Genomic DNA, 17,289 nt, shown 5'->3' with positions numbered 1-17,289 from the left:
TATTCCATAAATGACTGTGTGAAAGGAGCAATCTCTTCAGCTCATCAAATTACCATATTAAGTACACATGAAGTAGATATGCATCCCATATTTATGAGGTTTTGCTACAAACCTAACTTGGGTTTGGACCGTTGGTACAAGTTTACATTGACTAAATTAGCATTTCCAGACCGACATTTCATTCCAAATTGATGATTTATTATCAGTTCTAAAGCCTTAATAACAGATTTATCAAAATTTGCTGATCTTATATAAGGCATACCCAACCGTACAACCTATTGCATGGTAGAGATTACTCTATTACTGGCTAAGAGTTAATCTCTGTCAAACCCTATGCTGTATGGAGTGGAGGTAAAATTTCCTAAATCAGAAATTTACATTCACATCCTTATGCGTTATGTGCTGTATCAATTTAATCTCTTACTAATTAAAAGAACCTAAGCCACACATCACATGAATATACATTATTTCAACTCCAATTTGTTCTATCGCAGACATATTGCATAAGGACTGGAAATATTTCAATATATAGATTATACCTACTCCAGAGTGTTCACATCCTTGACAAATCAATTTAGAACAGAAAGTATTTCTTTTTTTTTAATTGTTTTCTTTCAACTAATTCAACCATGAAATCGAGTTCTAAAAGAAAGAATGAAAGATTATACAAGTTTGCTAAGCTTTGTCAATGTAACATGACCTATAAGTATGGAGGAAACTCGTCTTGATTCTGTTCTTTATGCAACACCCCAATTTCTGGTAACCTTCGGAGCTTTTACAAAAAGAACAAACTCCCAGTAGGGTTGCAATGTTGAATGAAGGAAAACGTTAGCAAAAACGCAGAGCTCCCAATATTTCCCAAACTTTTTCAAATGAATCCTATCGCCTTCCAAAAACATGCCATATATCCACGATATGAGGCGGATTATCCTTTTTTGCCCTAACTCCTCCTTCACGTGAATTTCCTCCACTCCTCACACCAATACCATGCTCATTACTTGACGGCCAAGATAAAAATGGTCACAACAAAAACATTTTCTTCTTTCTTTTTAATCCTTCCGAAAAATCGGCTCTTCAAATTTGGGCTTTATTTCTTATTAATATTGAATGCATTTGCCAAATTATATGATAAGCATGCTGAGTTTTAATCTTGCCCCTAGGATGGTTTACAAATCATTTTCCTTATTAATTTTCTTTACCTGATGAAGATATATAATTATCGAGCTGAAGTATTCACTAATGTTTGCCCTTTTAAAATTATTTAAATAGCTACAATCATTCGAAAATGACTTCATGCCGTTGCCTCCAATATAAAGTCTTTAATTAATTTTTATAAGCTAAGCTTTCATAGAAAGCTTTATTCATATAAATAATTAAGGTACATATATTTGGTGTTTGAAAATTACATTGGTTTTGCACCCATTTATAAATTTTATAAAAGACCATATTAGAGGATTGGTCAAAATATTTAATACCAATATAATACGATAAAAGACGTGAATTGATATTTATTTTTATACATATATATTATATTAATATAAACATGTATAAATTATATTAAAGCATGAGCAATAAAAGATAAATTTTATAATTAATATAATAATAAATTAACTTGGAATCCAATCTATGGCTCAGAGTCGTGAACCCCTAAAAAATCCTATACGAACCAATTTAGGGTTACCTGACGTGACAGGTTGACGAAAGATATAGTCAACATGAGACGACCTGACTCAACTTACAATTGTTAGAGTAATCGGGTCTTCACTTGATTAATTAAACGACATTTGTTTAATTAATTAAGTTCCCCTTTATCTCTTTTACACTTAAGCTAACATTAGGTTTATAATAATTAAATCTTTTATTAATTATTATGTGCAAGCCTAGGGTTTTCCCTTTTAGGGTTTCTTGACCTGTTTGAGGTTGAATTCTTTTCTTTGTATCATAATCACATTACACTTTTTTGTGAATACAAAGCTCTCATCTTTTTTGAGCATTTTTCTGTGTATTTGGTTTTTCTCTGTTGCTTCCTTGCTTCTCCTTGTAACAGGTTAATTTCAGCTTGCAGAGATCATTTGGGCTCTCGTGGTGTTGTATTTCTCAATTCTCACATGGTGTGGTGTTGTATTTCTCAACTCTCACATGGTATCAGAGCTTCAGATCTGCAGCTACCTGTTCTTGTTTTGAGTATTTTGCATTGGAAGCAGATCTGGGTTTTTTCAGAAGTTTATTTGTGCACCTAGGGATAGGCCTTTTTTCTGAGGACTTTGGGCCTAAACGGTTCTCACCATCGTGCTTAGAAGGCCCAAAAACCTCTATGGTCATATGAAACTTGACCACTTTCGACACCTGAGCCTCTAGGGGTATATTTTTTTTCTGTACCAGGTTGTACGACCCTGACATGCAGTTCGAGAATTTTTTTTTTTAAATAAAAATATTTTTTTTTGCCTTTTTACGACATGTAGGCCGAAATTTGATTTTTTGCAAAACAATTAAAAAAAAATCAAAAATCAAATTGGCAAAGGTTTTGTTTTTCAAAAAAATAAAAATATTTTTTGGGGTTTTCGGTCCCCGCTAGCTTGACAGTCCGGCCTCCGATGGCCCTATCAAAGCGGGCCCCGCCCGCGGGCCTCTGGCCCTCGCCGGCCTCCGGCCCCCGACCCCCATTGGCCCCCGCCGGCCACTGCAGCTCTGCCCGCCGGCCACTCGCCGCCGCTCCCCCACTGGAGCACCGCCGGAGTGCCACCACCGCTCGACCCTGCCACCGGTCAGCCACCTCCGCTCCTCTGTCTTGCCTTTGAAGGGGGGGTTGGTTTTTTCATCATATCTTGAGCATACGGAGTCGTTTTTTTGAAAACGAATAGGCATCGGAAAGCTGGTTCCGAGTTGGACCTTGTGGTATTGGAACTTTTTTCCAATTTTGTTGTTTGACTATACTTTTTTCTAGTCAAAGTGGGGTCTCTTTTCTGCACTTCCGGGGCCGTAGAATGGGCAAATAGACTCCTTTTTTCGAAAACGAATAGGCGTTGGAAAGCTCTCAGCATGCTCTATTTAGATATGTGATCTTGTTTCTCAGTTTCTTCATCAAGTACATGAGATTTCAGTTTGAAGCTTTTTTGCTTATGCACTGCTTCCTTCTCACCAGTATTTTCCAGGGTTTGGGTTTATCTCTTGTGGGGGGGTGTGTTTTTTCTCACTTTCTGTCATTTATCTTAGAAATCTAAACACCAAAACACTCAAAACCAACAAACCCTTCTGCATCTTCTATCTATTCTGAAAGATCACATAATAATAAAAACACAAGTAGGTACAGGTGCAGCGTTTCATGGCAGATCCTTTAGTTGAGTTGTTGACATCACACAACTATCACACCTAGAAGCCTCACGAGGCTTCTTCGGGCACGAGGGTTGTGGTCTTGTTTGAATGAGGTTCAGCCTTTGTTGTAGCGTCCTTTTGAGATTCTTCACCATAGAAACAAGATGGATGAGGCCATGGATTTGCTCTCTTTACATGTTTCCGATAGTCTTCTGTTTCACCTTGATGAGTTGCTCACTCCTCGCGCTATGTGGTTGAAGTTTGAGATTCTCTTCGAGAGAGTTAATGAGATCCAGGCATTCCAGATTGAGGTAGAGTTGGTTTCCTTGTCACTTGATTCCTTTCCCACCATTGAGGATTTTTTGAACAAATTCAAGACTACCAGATCTGTTCTCCAGGGGTGTGGAAAGACCAAGATAGACGCAGAGTGCATTCACTTGATCCTTTCAAAGCTTCGGGGTCATTTTTAGTTTTTTGCCTCTGCTTTCTACTCCACCATGGATGGCTTGGGTGCTCGTTTCACCATGCCTACCTTTGATGTGTTTTGTGAGCGTTTGTCTCGTGAGCAGTCTCACCTTTCTTAGATGGACATGCTCTCAGGGTCCAAGAACAAAGCATTGGTTGCGTAGTCCTCTAAGGAGAAGCAAAAGCAGAAACCCAAGTTGAAGAATTTTGCAGGCAGTGAGCATTCCTCCAAGCCACCTCCTAAGTCTGATTCTAAACCACCATTTCCTCCGAAACAAGGGAAATCTTTGCAGTCTGGTGAGTCTTCCTCCAAGACTAAGAAGAAATCAGGAGATACTTGCAGTTTTTGTGGCAAGGAAGGACATCCAGTTTCAGGAGTTGGAAACGATTAGAGGCTTTAGAGGACGCCATGCAGCAGCATCACATCTCCTCACCTCAGGCGTCTTCTCCTTCCACGGGGAAAGGTCATGCTCTCACTGCTCGAGCTTCAACCTATGGGTCCACTTGGATTTTAGATTCTGGCGCTTCTCATCATATGACTCTCACTCAGCAGTTGGTTACTTCTCTTGCCTCTTGTGGTACTTCACAGATTGTAGTGGGTGACTCAGTTTAGCTTTCAGTCTTGGGTTTAGGGTTTGTCTCTTTGGATGGGGGTACTCTGCAGGATGTTCTGGTTGTTCCTGACATCTCGACGAACGTCCTGTCCATTTATCAGATTTGCCACTCTGGCTTTGGTAAGACAATTGAGTTCTCACCACATGATGTGGTTATTCGGGACCTCCATGACTCTGATTTGGTTGTGGCTACTGGGAGTGTTGATACTGCATCTCGCCTTTACAAATTTGATGGATTTAAGACCTCTGCGGGTGCAGGTTCATCTCTTATAGCACATGCAGATTCAGTGAGTAAGCTTTGGCATGAGCGCTTGGGCCATGCCAATTATAGATATCTTCAACATATGAGTACACAAGCACTTGCTCTTGGGCTCCCACTGATTTCCTGCACAAATGGTGTTTGTCATGGTTGTGTGCTTGGCAAGCATCACAGGGATCCCTTTCCGAAGGGAAGAGCCCCTCGTGCTTTGGCGCCTTTTGAGTTGATTCACAGTGACCTCATGTCATTCCCTACTCCTTTTTCTGGGGCCAAGTATGTACTCACTTTTATTGATTACTTCTCCAGACGCACATGGGTGTACTTTCTTAAGTACAAGTTTGATGTCTTTGATTCATTTCGAATCTTCAAGATATTTGTAGAGAAGCAGTCTAGTTGTTCTATTCGGCGAATACGTACAGATAATGGGGGGGAGTATGTGAATCAAACTTTCCGAGATTTTTGCACTGAGCATGGTTTACTGCATCAGTTTACTGTTCCCTACACCCCTCAGTAGAATGGTGTCCCTGAGAGAAAGAACAAAACTTTACGTGAGATGGCGAATTGTATGATTTAGTCGAGGTCCATGGATTCGTCTTTTTGGGCTGAGGCAGTCAATTGTGCCAACTACATTCAGAATCGGATGCCTTACAAGGTGATTCGACATATGACTCCTGAGGAGGCTTGGTCTCATGACAAGCCTGATGTTTCTTTTTTCGGAGTATTTGGCAGTGAGGCATGGGCTTTTATTCCTGATGCTCAGAGGAAAGCAATGGAGCGGAAGAGCCGACCCCTCATTTTTGTTGGCTACTGTGAGGATGTTAAGGCATATAGGTTGTTTGATCCTGATTCCAGAGAGGTCCTGTTTCGACGAGATGTTCAGTTTGATGAGTGCCTTCCTACAGTGGATACCCTGTCTCCAGTGTCTACCCCTCTACCTACTCCTCCCACTACATCTCTTCAAGATTATTTTGAGGATGATTCTGATGATACTGCTGATGATGCACCATCCCCACTTCCACCTGCTCCACCTCAGATGCCCAAGTGGGCTTGCTTTACTGTTGAGGCCGCAGGATCTATGGCCAGAGATTTTTTAGATACTCGTCGCACCTGTTCTCATACTGTGGGTTCTAGTCTTTTGAGTCATGCCATTTCAAATGATCCTCAGAAGTTTTCAGAGGCTACAGGACACCCTGAGTGGGCTTGTGCTATGGAGGAGTATTCTTCTTCGATGAGGAATAATACTTGGGATCTATGTCCTCTTTCTAAGGGCAGAAAGATAGTTCGGTGCCGTTGGTTGTATCGCACTAAGTATGCCGTTGATGGTTCGATTGATAAGTACAAAGCACGTCTTGTTGCGAAGGGTTTCTCGCAGGTTGAGGGTATTGATTACTCTGAGACATTTGCCCTTGTCGCCAAGATGAACTCTATTCGCTTTGTACTATCCCTTGTAGCTTCTAGGGGATGGACCGTTTTTCAGATGGATGTGAAGAGTGCCTTCTTGCATGGAGACCTACAGGAGGAAATCTATATGGAGCAGCCTTAGGGATTTGTGCAGGACAGTTCTTTGGTTTGCAGGCTTCGGCGTTCATTGTATGGTCTCAAACAGGCCCCTCATGCTTGGTATGAGAAGATGGACTCCTTCTTGATCTCCACTGGTTCCACACGCTGTCATTCCGATCACACAGTGTACATTCAGCTTCTTGAGGGTGAGATCCTGATTCTTGTGCTATATGTTGATGATCTCCTCATCACAGGTAGCTCATCCTCTATGATTCAGCATGTTCAGCGAGCTTTGATGGACTAGTTTGAGATGACAGATCTTGGTCTTCTGCACTATTTTCTTGGTCTTCAAGTGATTCAGTCTTCTGATGGGATCTTCATCTACCAGCAAAAGTATGCTCTTGACATGCTTCAGCGCTTTGGCATGCTTGATTGCAAGCCTGCTCCCACTCCTTTTTAGTCAGGGGTTGTTTTGATTATTACTTGCTCCACTCCTTCAGTAGATTTTACACTTTACAGGCAGTTGGTTGGCAGTTTGTTGTACCTGACACACTCGTCCTGATCTTTCCTTTGCGGTTGGTCTTGTCTCTCGATTCTCCCATGATCCTCATGAGAGCCATTGGCAAGCTGCCAAACGTATTTTGCGGTACATTCGGGGCTCTATTTCTCATGGCATTCACTACACATCAGGGGAACCTCACATTGTTGGCTACACTGACTCAGATTGGGCTGGTGATGTCAATGATCAAAAGTCTACTTTTGGCTTTGTTTTCTGTCTTGGCTCTGGTCCTATCACATGGTCTTGCAAGAAGCAGACTGCTCATGCATTATCATCTACAGAGGCTAAGTACCGAGTTGCTGTGCTCGCCAGTCAGGAGATCTTATGGCTTCAACAGTTGATGACTGAGTTTGGTTTTCCTCCTGATAGTCCCACTATTCTTTGGTGTGACAATCAGAGTGCTATTCACATTTCTCGCAACCTGATAGAGCATCAGCGGACGAAGCACATTGAGCTTCACATGCATTTCATCCGCCAGTTGATTCAGGATGGTTCTCTCATTCTGGAGTACATTCCCACTGCCGAGCAGGTTGTAGACATCTTCACGAAACCTTTTGCATCACCGCGCTATCTTCAGTTGCACTCTATGCTTGGGGTGAAGGAAGTTGTCCTTGGGGGGTCTTTATGAGGCCTTCTTGTTTCTTTCAGCATGTTCTTTTATCTCTTTTTGGAGAGGAGTTTTTCCCACTGGGTTTTCTCCTTTTTCTCTGTTTCATAGAGATTTCATTGTATTTGGGTACTTGATCAGGCCTTGTTGTCGGGACCCATCTTTCCTGCTTTCAGTAGTTGTTCTAGGTTTTAGCTTCTCCCTAGGTCTAGCTTAAGGGGGGATGTTAGAGTAATCGGGTCTTTACTTGATTAATTAAATGACATTTGTTTAATTAATTAAGTTCCCCTTTATCTCTTTTACACTTAAGCTAACATTAGGTGCATAATAATTAAATCTTTTATTAATTATTATGTGCAAGCCTAGGGTTTTCCCTTTTAGGGTTTCTTGACCTATTAGAGGTTGAATTCTTTTCTTTGTATCATAATCACATTACACTTTTTTGTGAATACAGATCTCTCATCTTTTTTGAGCACTTTTTTGTGTATTTGGTTTTTCTCTGTTGCTTCCTTACTTCTCCTTGTAACAGGTTTATTTCAGCTTGTAGAGATCATTTGGGCTCCTCTGGTGTTGTATTTCTCAACTCTCACAACAATTAGGGTTTCTATATGGGATGAGTTCTCTTCCATTTACTTCCTGACTTGATGATACTTCCCCTCCCTTCTCGGAGGACGACAAACTCCTGCACACACTTGGCTAGTTCAAACAAGTAGCTTGAAACCTTGTCATAAACATTTAAAAAATATTATCAACAAAAGTAAAACATCTTAAATGTCATCATTTTAATAGCAAAACATCAATTTAAAAGTTGTGAGTCATCATTGCATTGTACTGAGCACAAATACCATCTAGGGCATCATCACTCAGTTATAACATAAACATCTAGGGCATCATCACTCAATTATAACATGAAACACCTAGGGAACGATTACCATCACGTAAATATCACATAAAACAACTAGGGCACAAACATGTCGTAAATGTAGCATAAAAACAACTAGGGCACAAATGGGATGTAACGGTATTAACCTAAAAGATTGCCCAAATAACAATGGAGAAATTAAAAAATATGCACAAGAAAAATTCAAAGAAAACATGTGGGCAGGTCAAATAGGGAGGAAAAAGGAATACTATATCAAACACTTCAATCCTACACATGACGATACACAAAAGAACTACATAGGAATGGACATAAAATGGAAGGCAAAAATGTTAATTGCTCAAATAAGGACTAGCTCACATCAACTCAGATGCGAAATTGGGAGATGGATGATACCCAAAGAGGAATTCGAAGATAAAAGATGTAGATATTGCACTCAAGGGGTGGTGTAGATTGAATGGCATTAAATCATGGAATGTCCAGCCTATAGTGACATTCGGATTAACTATGTTGAGACACTAAATGTAAACACCTTGAGTAATCTATTTGATGAAGAAAAAATACCAAGAGTTGCAGATTTCCTAATCAAGTTACATAGAAGAAAATCCAAGATGCAGAAGGAGATTGAGGTTTAATAGTCTCAAAATCTCATTTGGGTTTGTGTAGGCTTTGCATGCCTTCTTTTGCTAACTATTCGTGGGTCCCATAGGCTGTTTGGCCTTTTGGACGTCATTAAAAACATTCATTCATTCATTATTAACAATTCTAGTATTTTACCTGGTCTTTTTATCGGTGATTGTTGAAGCTTTGGTTTTAAATGATAAGAATTTCTTTTCTTTAATTGCCTCAACTTAAACCTTGGCTCCACCTTGGCATTTAGCTTGGCATTCAGAAAGGCAATTTTTAAAAATGTCTTAGCCTTTAAAAAGGCACACGAACTTTATTTTAAACGCTCAACTTAAACCTTGACCTCTCGGGATATTTCTCAGCCTTTGTTAAGGCGTTGGCTAGGCAAAATAATGAAATCTATTGTTCTTAAAACATTCGAATTTGATTTCCTTTTCTCACGCTTTGCTTTCCGGCATTCAAAATACTCTTCGGGATTTTTCACGAGGTTCACAAGTGGTGACCGGCAAAAACGACTTCGACTAAATTATGTTTTTGTGTCTTAAGAAGTTTGAACGTGATCATGTTTTGCCCTTTCTCTGTTCTTTCAGGATGTCGTGCTTTTGGTATTTTTTACGACATTTGGAGGGCTCAAACTTTACATCTTTGTTTTCTTTTAAACCTTGTAACTCTAGATTCGGTATTTTTTGCGGTAAAGACAAGAGGGCGCAAATTAAAATCTTGGCATGGACATCTTAACAAACCAGAAGCTTTTTCATTGGCTTTAGCATTTGCCTCCTTGTCGGTATTTTTACAGGGCTATTTTCGGTAATGTATGAAGGCGAAGGTTCGAAGCACATAGATGTGAAATGAAGTCCCTAAAAAAAATATGAACTTCCTTTTGCATTTGATTCTCAATGCTTGGACACCACATCGGGATTTTTATCAGGCTCTAGTAGGCGTGGTAACAAAAATGATCCTCCACCGGCTCTTCTCATGAGCCAGCTATCAGGAGGGGGTCCCCTGTCAAAGAAGACGGGGATGTGTGTGCTATGCACAACACAATGTTTCTAGGATCAAAAAATATCTCACCATCCATCACAAAAAGTGGATTATCAAATGATAACTCTGCCTCCATGTGAAAAAGTGGGTTACCAACAATTTGCTCGCTGAAAATTTTTGTAACAGCAAGCTGATCTACTGTCTTTCTAATTGTTTCCTTGCAATCTCCCTAAACAGGTGACATGATAGCATTTTTCTCAAGCATTGAATCATCAAGAAATTCGATACCTTCATATGATTTATCAATAGTAGCTGATTTAGCAACTCCAAATCAGCATATCCTTCAATCTCAACACTTCCATGAAGACTCATGTACTCTCTTCCAAATGCATCTCGTGATGATAAGTATGACATCAACTTCTACTTAAATTGATTGACAACATTGTTAACCAACTCATGTGTAGCTGAAGAAGTAACCTGTGCTTGCCTCAAAAAATTCAAGAGAATAGATAAGAGAGTGGTTGGGGAATTGCATCACTTCATTCACAATCATAGTCACGATGATCTGCATAGGAGATATAACATTTTTTTGTATGTTTCTCTTTAATAACAGCCAAGAATTGTCAAAACATTTCAAGAATAAGATCTTCACAACCAAAATCCTTTTAGCCAAAGAGGGACTACTGAAATAATCTAAACGATGGAAACTTTCTACCATCAGCTGAAATACCTCCTTCATAATATTGTTGTTTTAAGGATCTTGTGGAGCTATTCGTCTCATAATTTCATTAACACAAAAAGTAACTGCAAGTCTTACCTCCTCATTTGGATGTTTTCAAGAGCTCTGACCTAACCAAAGAACTCATTGATGGAGTCACAGCATATTGCATTCTCACTGAGCCTAATTGATCTATCAAAAATAAGCAATTGTCCACTTATTCCAAAAAGCAAAGTACATTGTCCTTTGATTGAGGCAGTTGATCAAGTCTCTTACCTGCTTTGTAAAATCTCTTTCTCAAATCTTCTTTACTAAATGACACCATTATATTCAGAATCCGGAAGAATCAATCCTTTGACAATCCTCTAAAACTCAACTGCTGGAACTGACATGTAATGGATGCAAGCTGCAAAGATTGTCAACTTTCCAACAGGTTGGCAAGACAATTAGCTCTGATACCACTGTAATATCTTGCATTGGAATATTCTTGAATATTTGCAATTATCATATGCATGCTCTGATATGACTATAACGTGTCTCAAAAAAATTCAATAAACTTGCAAATTTCTCAATGAGCTCATAGACATTTTGTCAAACAGTTTGGAAATCATAAATTAATCAATAAATCTGATTTTGGGAATTTAGAACAGCTGCAACAATCATTACTGACCACAGGAATATTCAGAAACAGTTGCCATACTTGTAGATAGTCAATGACATTTTGACAAGCACTTTGAATTCACATTTTCAAAAGCTAATAAGAGTTTATTATGCATATATACAACAAGAACAACAATTTGCTAACCTCAAATAAGAACTGGCTGTTTTATTAACATTCCTTTAAGTCCTCTTATAATGTTCATATCATAAAAAAGTTTAAGATACTACATCATAATACTGTAGTTGCTAATATAGCAAACCTACTTTAAGTACTTAGGGGCAACAAATACCATGAATCTCCAAAGTAAATCTCCTTACAAAGCCATGTCAAAACATGGACTGCTATAATGTGATTTTTTTGCATCAATGAACAACACTCTTTATCAAATTCCAACTCGAATAATTTGAAAATCAATTGCTAACTTATGATTGTCACACGTTCCAATTTTAAACTCCTTAATAACTACAATACAAGAGCCCTGGCTAGGTTAATAGTTTCTAATCTCTCCACAAGACAGATGATCCTCCTTCCTCCACTTCCAACGCCTCCTCAACACTAAATGAAAATACCTTCAGATTGGCGGTAGACTTTGGAGTCGAAATATTTATAAGTTGGTTATTGTTTAAGTTTTGTTTATAGATACACTTATCTATATACATTTATTTGTTTTTGTTAGTATTATATTATGTGATATTTGTTGGTACATTTTCTTTTGTAAGTTTATTGATATTTATTAGTATATTTACTTCACCTTTCTATACATAAACTTATATATCTATTTATCTAAGTATGTGTAAGTATGCTGATTTTATAGATACATTTGCAAATACTATTTTAAAGATATTTTTTCTTTTCATTCTATTTTTAAGTATATAGATATATTTTTAAGTGTTCATCTGTCTATCTGTCTCTCTTTTCTCTAATTAGTTGTCTTATTTTTGTGTCTCCCTCTCTTACTTCGAATTGCATGTGCAACCTCTTCTCCCTCCCCCCTTCCCTCTCTTTTTAGTCACTTTGGTTTTGCAACCAACTATTTCTTCTCCTTGTAGACTCTTTGATTCTAGTGATGGATCACAGAGTGTGATCCAAAACATGGATGGTAAAAACTCTCACACAATCAAATCCAGAAACAAAAACACTCATCCCACAAATTTCCTTTTTGCAAAGGTCCATTGTCCGTCCAGATGGAATTTTTATAGCTTGTTCTATGTTAGGGTGACTTGAAAAATCCTGCACTTCATAGATCACTGACATCATCTTGCTGAAGTTTGGCATCCATTTGAAAAGGATTGTTAGAACATGTTCAATCGTTCGGTTCACTTGGAAAACTTTTCATTTCATACCTTGCTGGCATCATTGTTACATCACCTTTTTCCTTTTTGTGGAAGTTCCTTTGCTTCCTGAATAGAACCTTTAACTGATACACACATTTGGTCCAACTGCATTTGTCCATAGCTCATATGATGCTGATGAAATCATTTGCCAAGTGACCTTCGCTCCATACTTGCATCATGCTGACATCATTATTTGTTTGCATCATTCTAACATCACCTTTCAAAACTGTTCATTCGAACTAGTTATCAAAACTTTGAAGTGCAGTTCACTTAATTTTCCCCACAAATTTAGCTGGGCTTAAAGTTCTTGCAAAGCATCAAAACTGTTCATCTAAACCTGTTATCTAAGCTTAAAAAGTTCAGTTCATTTGCTCTTCCACAAATCCAGTTCAACCTGAAATTCTGGCAAAACAATCAAATTGGAGAAGTCGACTTAGAACCAATCGCAATAAAATAACTTGGAACTAGTTATAAAGATGTCCTATTCTACGTCTAAATTCTGTTGATAAGACAAAACATCTGATTCTCAAATGTTCAAGCTTCTAGCTGCCTTGTCATCCTATTCAACATGGTATAACAAATCAAGCTTTGATTTGAAATCATTCCAATAGGATATCTTCGACAATCAATCATGTCTCTTTGGTTTGATTAACTACTTGAATGCAAGCTCCTTCTAACAACCTTGCAAATTATTGTTCCATTGGGCTGCACAATCTTCAAGATCAACAAGTTGCGTTTCTTCAAGGGTGGCAGACTCAAAGCAATATCCAATGTTTTGACATCTAACTTGCAAACTACCCAGTTATTTGAAGAAATGATCTCTAGTTCTTAAATCACAGTGCCTAGCACATGAAATGAGTAACTCCAATGATTGAAAGGTAACCAGAAACGAAGCAGCTTGAATTAAACCACTTTTTGTTGATTGGTATCCAAATTACTTACTGCTTTGATATTTCAATCAATCTTTAAGTATAAGAAAGTCATATGATGATGTGGAGTGTCTTGCACTTTGTATGAACCATTTGACAAAATTGTTTTAGGCTCATTTACATGCTCATTTAGCTCCATAGTAGAAAAAATTCTTTTTGCTGCCCTAGAGTCTTTGAATCATCAATCAATACATATGGTGAAATAAGCCTCTTTCAGTACCGTTGTCTTTAGTATTTCATTTATGATGGCTTTGAAAACTGCTTACACACCTGCACAAGAATGAAAATAAGACACTGCTTCTATTGTGAGCACCAAATAATAAATGTTCTGAGTTCTGATGGTGAAAGCTTTCATTTATAGGCACTGGTTTAACTTACTTGCTTCAAAAAATGCATTTTTTTTAAAGGTCTGACTAGGACATATTGCACCATATTTTGTTATTAATTGGGACAACTAATGTATACTTGGTGCACCTCTTTAAGTGATTTCTCTCAACACCTTGAAATAGGTAGAGTTCTATTGTGCTAAGGTCAGCTTCTGTCTGGGCAGAATTGAGCTATTGTTTGACCAACTTAAAATTGCATAGGGCGCAAATGTAAGGTGGCTAAGCCACAGTAGGCATCCATCCCCTCCACTTAAACCATCACTTAGGTTTCAGTGGAAAATCATAATTGTTGCCTAGTAGATAAGTGCATCTGACTAAGTCTTGAACCAATTTTTCTTATGAGGTGGAAATGTTGTCCACATAAGTCCAAGCATATCTTGGCTCATCCTAATCAAGTTTCTTATGTGACAAGAGATCCTATTAATGGGTGGGGGCTGTGAGTGGAAACCCGAATATGGTTGAGGGGCAATGCCCTTGGCAGGGCTCTGAGGCCAGTGCCCCTGGCATGTTCCCTGTCACCATATAGGGCGAGGTTGAGAGATAGAACCCCTGCCACCAAGCCCAAATTAAAGACTCAAAATGAACCCATGGTGCCTGGGTGGGACCTCGGGCAAACCTAGGACACTTGCAGGACCCGTACTTGCAACTATTCGGTACAAGAGTGGGACCTCAGAGGAGCATACTTGACAACTTAGCACCCATTAATTATTGACATCATTACACCATGAAAAGATCTATGTGGTTCCAATATTGTGACACCAATGGTCATCTTTCTGTCAAAACTAAAAGTTTGTCTGTGATGATGATTATGTCTTTCTAAATTTCTGGGTGAGTGACAATGATTTACTTGTAATTTTTTTTACGACTAGAGGCATCCTTGAGCAGAACTTACTGGTATGCTCACTACGTTAATCAAGTTGGAAATAAATAATGACTTCAAAGACAACCAAGCATCTTCCTGATGCAAAAGTAAGCCTCTAAAACTAATTTCAATATTTGCATTTGAACTGTTGGTGGTTATAACAGAAAAGAGACTAGTTTCTTTGGCCATACAATTTCAGTTGTGCCATTTGTATTCATCTGCTTCTGTTGATTGAATTACTATCATAATTAGGTTCCATTTAAGCAGTGATGGTAGATTATCTGAATCACCATTCTTTGCAAGCTAGGCAGATGTTCGTTTGTATAGTCTTGTTTCAAGAAAGGTTTGGCTTTTTTCTTTTTATTCAATGCTTCATGAGTTCTAAAATTGACTCCTTTTGGATGTGATGTGCAGGAAAATGTGGTCTTTGTGACATGTGAAGATGAAGAAAAAATTGTTGAACTTCACAAACTTACTAGAAAATCTGTCAAGTAATCCCTGAAAGCTTTGTCTATAGTTTGTAATAGCAGACGATCAATGTGCATGTTTGCTTTGGCATGGGGTTTTAAGTCAAGAAAATCTGATGAGTTTGTCCTTTGTGTGATGTCTTAGGTTGGAAGCTTCAGCTGAGGCTGTAAATGTATTGGCATCATCTTCCTCCGATAGGCAGAAAGAGGTAGTAACTGTGGGTGACAAATTCACTGAACTTCATTCTACCAAATCACCCAAAACACGTTCATTTTTTCAAAACCAGGTATGTGGATTTCAGTCATCAATTTTTAGTCATGATTTCAATGGATTTCCAATATAATTGTCAGACGTGATTTTATTTAATCTTTGTTCAAAGACATTCCATATTCTTCCATTTACTTGTTGACAAGTTAATCTTACTTCCTGGTATATCTGCCTCCATATTTTATTTCTCTCATTCATTCTCGGTACGTTCTAATTTTTTAATATCTATTTGCACATAAGCAAGCCCGCAGATTCATGCTCTTTTTTTGAGGTATTGAAGGGACCTGTGATTAAATTGTCCAATTGAAAATACTCATGTCTAATAATGTACAAATTTTGAAACAGGTAGTTGCAAGTCCTGGAGGTGTCATGCTAGATCTTTCTAAAGCTGATATTGACAGAGCTGGTGCAAAGGCTGCTTCTTGTGGGAAGCTAGCAACATTAGCTGACCTCAGTAGGAAAGGTATGATAGAATCTTGTAACTCATTCTTCTATCATAGTATATTCTAATTTGATTAGTACCTACATATTTTACATAATTTCAACCCAGATTCAGACAATTCCTGACACATCTGGAAATATTCCTTCTTTTCCTTGGCAGTCTATAGTGACCAGGGTATTCCTGCATCATTCTGTGTGCCAGAAGGGAGAGTTATACCTTTTGGGGCCATGGAGTCCTCCCTTGAAGCTAGTAAATCTTTGGAAAAGTTCCAATTGCTTCTTGAAAAGGTTCAAAATGCAAAAGTAGAAGGGGGCGAGTTGGATCACTTATGCTCTGAATTGCAAGCATTAGTTGCAGCTCAAAAACCACCAAAGTCCATCATAGAAAACATTGCTAAATGTTTCCCATCGGATGCAAGGCTCATTGTTAGATCAAGTGCTAATGTTGAGGATTTGGCTGGTATGTCTGGAGCTGGTCTTTATGACTCTATACCAAATGTAAGGGCTTCAAACCCAGAGGTATTTGCAAGTGCAGTTGCACGTGTCTGGGCATCATTGTACACTCGGAGGGCCGTTCTTAGTCGAAGAATTGCTGGCGTGCCACAAAGACAAGCATCTATGGCTGTCTTGGTCCAGGAAATGCTCTCTCCTCAACTTTCCTTTGTATTGCACACTGTTAGTCCTATTGATCGGGATGATAAAGTAGTGCAAGCAGAAATTGCTGCAGGATTAGGTGAAACACTTGCATCTGGTACTAGGGGAACACCTTGGCGTCTAGCTGCCAATAAATTTGATGGAAAGGTAAAAACATTAGCCTTTGCGAATTTCAGTGAGGAACTAGTGGTAATAGCTGGTGGCCCTGCTGATGGCAAAGTTATGGGGTTAACTGTTGACTATACTAAAAAGCCTCTTTCTGTGGATCCAATTTTTCGCCATCAATTTGGGCAGCGATTGGCCACAACAGGATTCTTTCTAGAGCAGAAATTTGGTTGCCCTCAGGATGTAGAGGGATGCTTAGTAGGTAATGATATCTATATTGTTCAGACACGGCCCCAACCCTGAGGAATTGCATGCCCTCATATGGTTCTTGTTTTGACAATAAATGGAACAGGATATTACATTATTTCCATGCCAATATAATTGCACTATATATTTTCTTGAGGTTGTTTGAGGATGCAAAGATGTTCACAATATGAGAGAATGGTAGAGAAGAAAGTGGCATTTGTCATTCAATAATGAATATGGTATGGATGAAGTCCATGAAACCTCTTAAAAGTGTTTTTTTCTGTACTATTCAAAGATATTCTATAATAAGAAAAAAAAAATTGTTTACCTTAGAATAAATCTTCAATTTTTTGTGGAAGAGAATGAACCTCAGATTGAAGGCTCCAAGTTTATATTTGGTATTTGGGATACATA

The 17,289-nt window shown here is 38.5% G+C and overlaps 1 protein-coding gene across 2 annotated transcripts in view; it reads left to right on the top strand.

Moving 5' to 3' along the window:
* LOC131029542 (phosphoglucan, water dikinase, chloroplastic) overlaps positions 1-17,031 on the top strand; it is a 216,121-nt gene extending 199,090 nt beyond the window's left edge. For both annotated transcript variants that reach the window (XM_057960050.2, XM_057960051.2), the window contains exons 16-19: positions 15,109-15,185; positions 15,307-15,448; positions 15,775-15,892; positions 16,031-17,031. In XM_057960050.2, the coding sequence (XP_057816033.2) occupies positions 15,109-15,185; positions 15,307-15,448; positions 15,775-15,892; positions 16,031-16,932 (1,239 nt within the window). In that variant the 3' untranslated portion in view covers positions 16,933-17,031. The remainder of the gene's footprint in view (positions 1-15,108; positions 15,186-15,306; positions 15,449-15,774; positions 15,893-16,030) is intronic.
* The last annotated feature ends 258 nt before the right edge of the window (positions 17,032-17,289 follow it).

This window comes from Cryptomeria japonica, chromosome 5 (assembly GCF_030272615.1).
Source record: "Cryptomeria japonica chromosome 5, Sugi_1.0, whole genome shotgun sequence".
In the NCBI taxonomy this organism is placed as follows: domain Eukaryota; kingdom Viridiplantae; phylum Streptophyta; class Pinopsida; order Cupressales; family Cupressaceae; genus Cryptomeria; species Cryptomeria japonica.
Note: the sequence above shows the minus strand (reverse complement) of the source record. Positions and strands in the feature narration are given on the sequence as shown.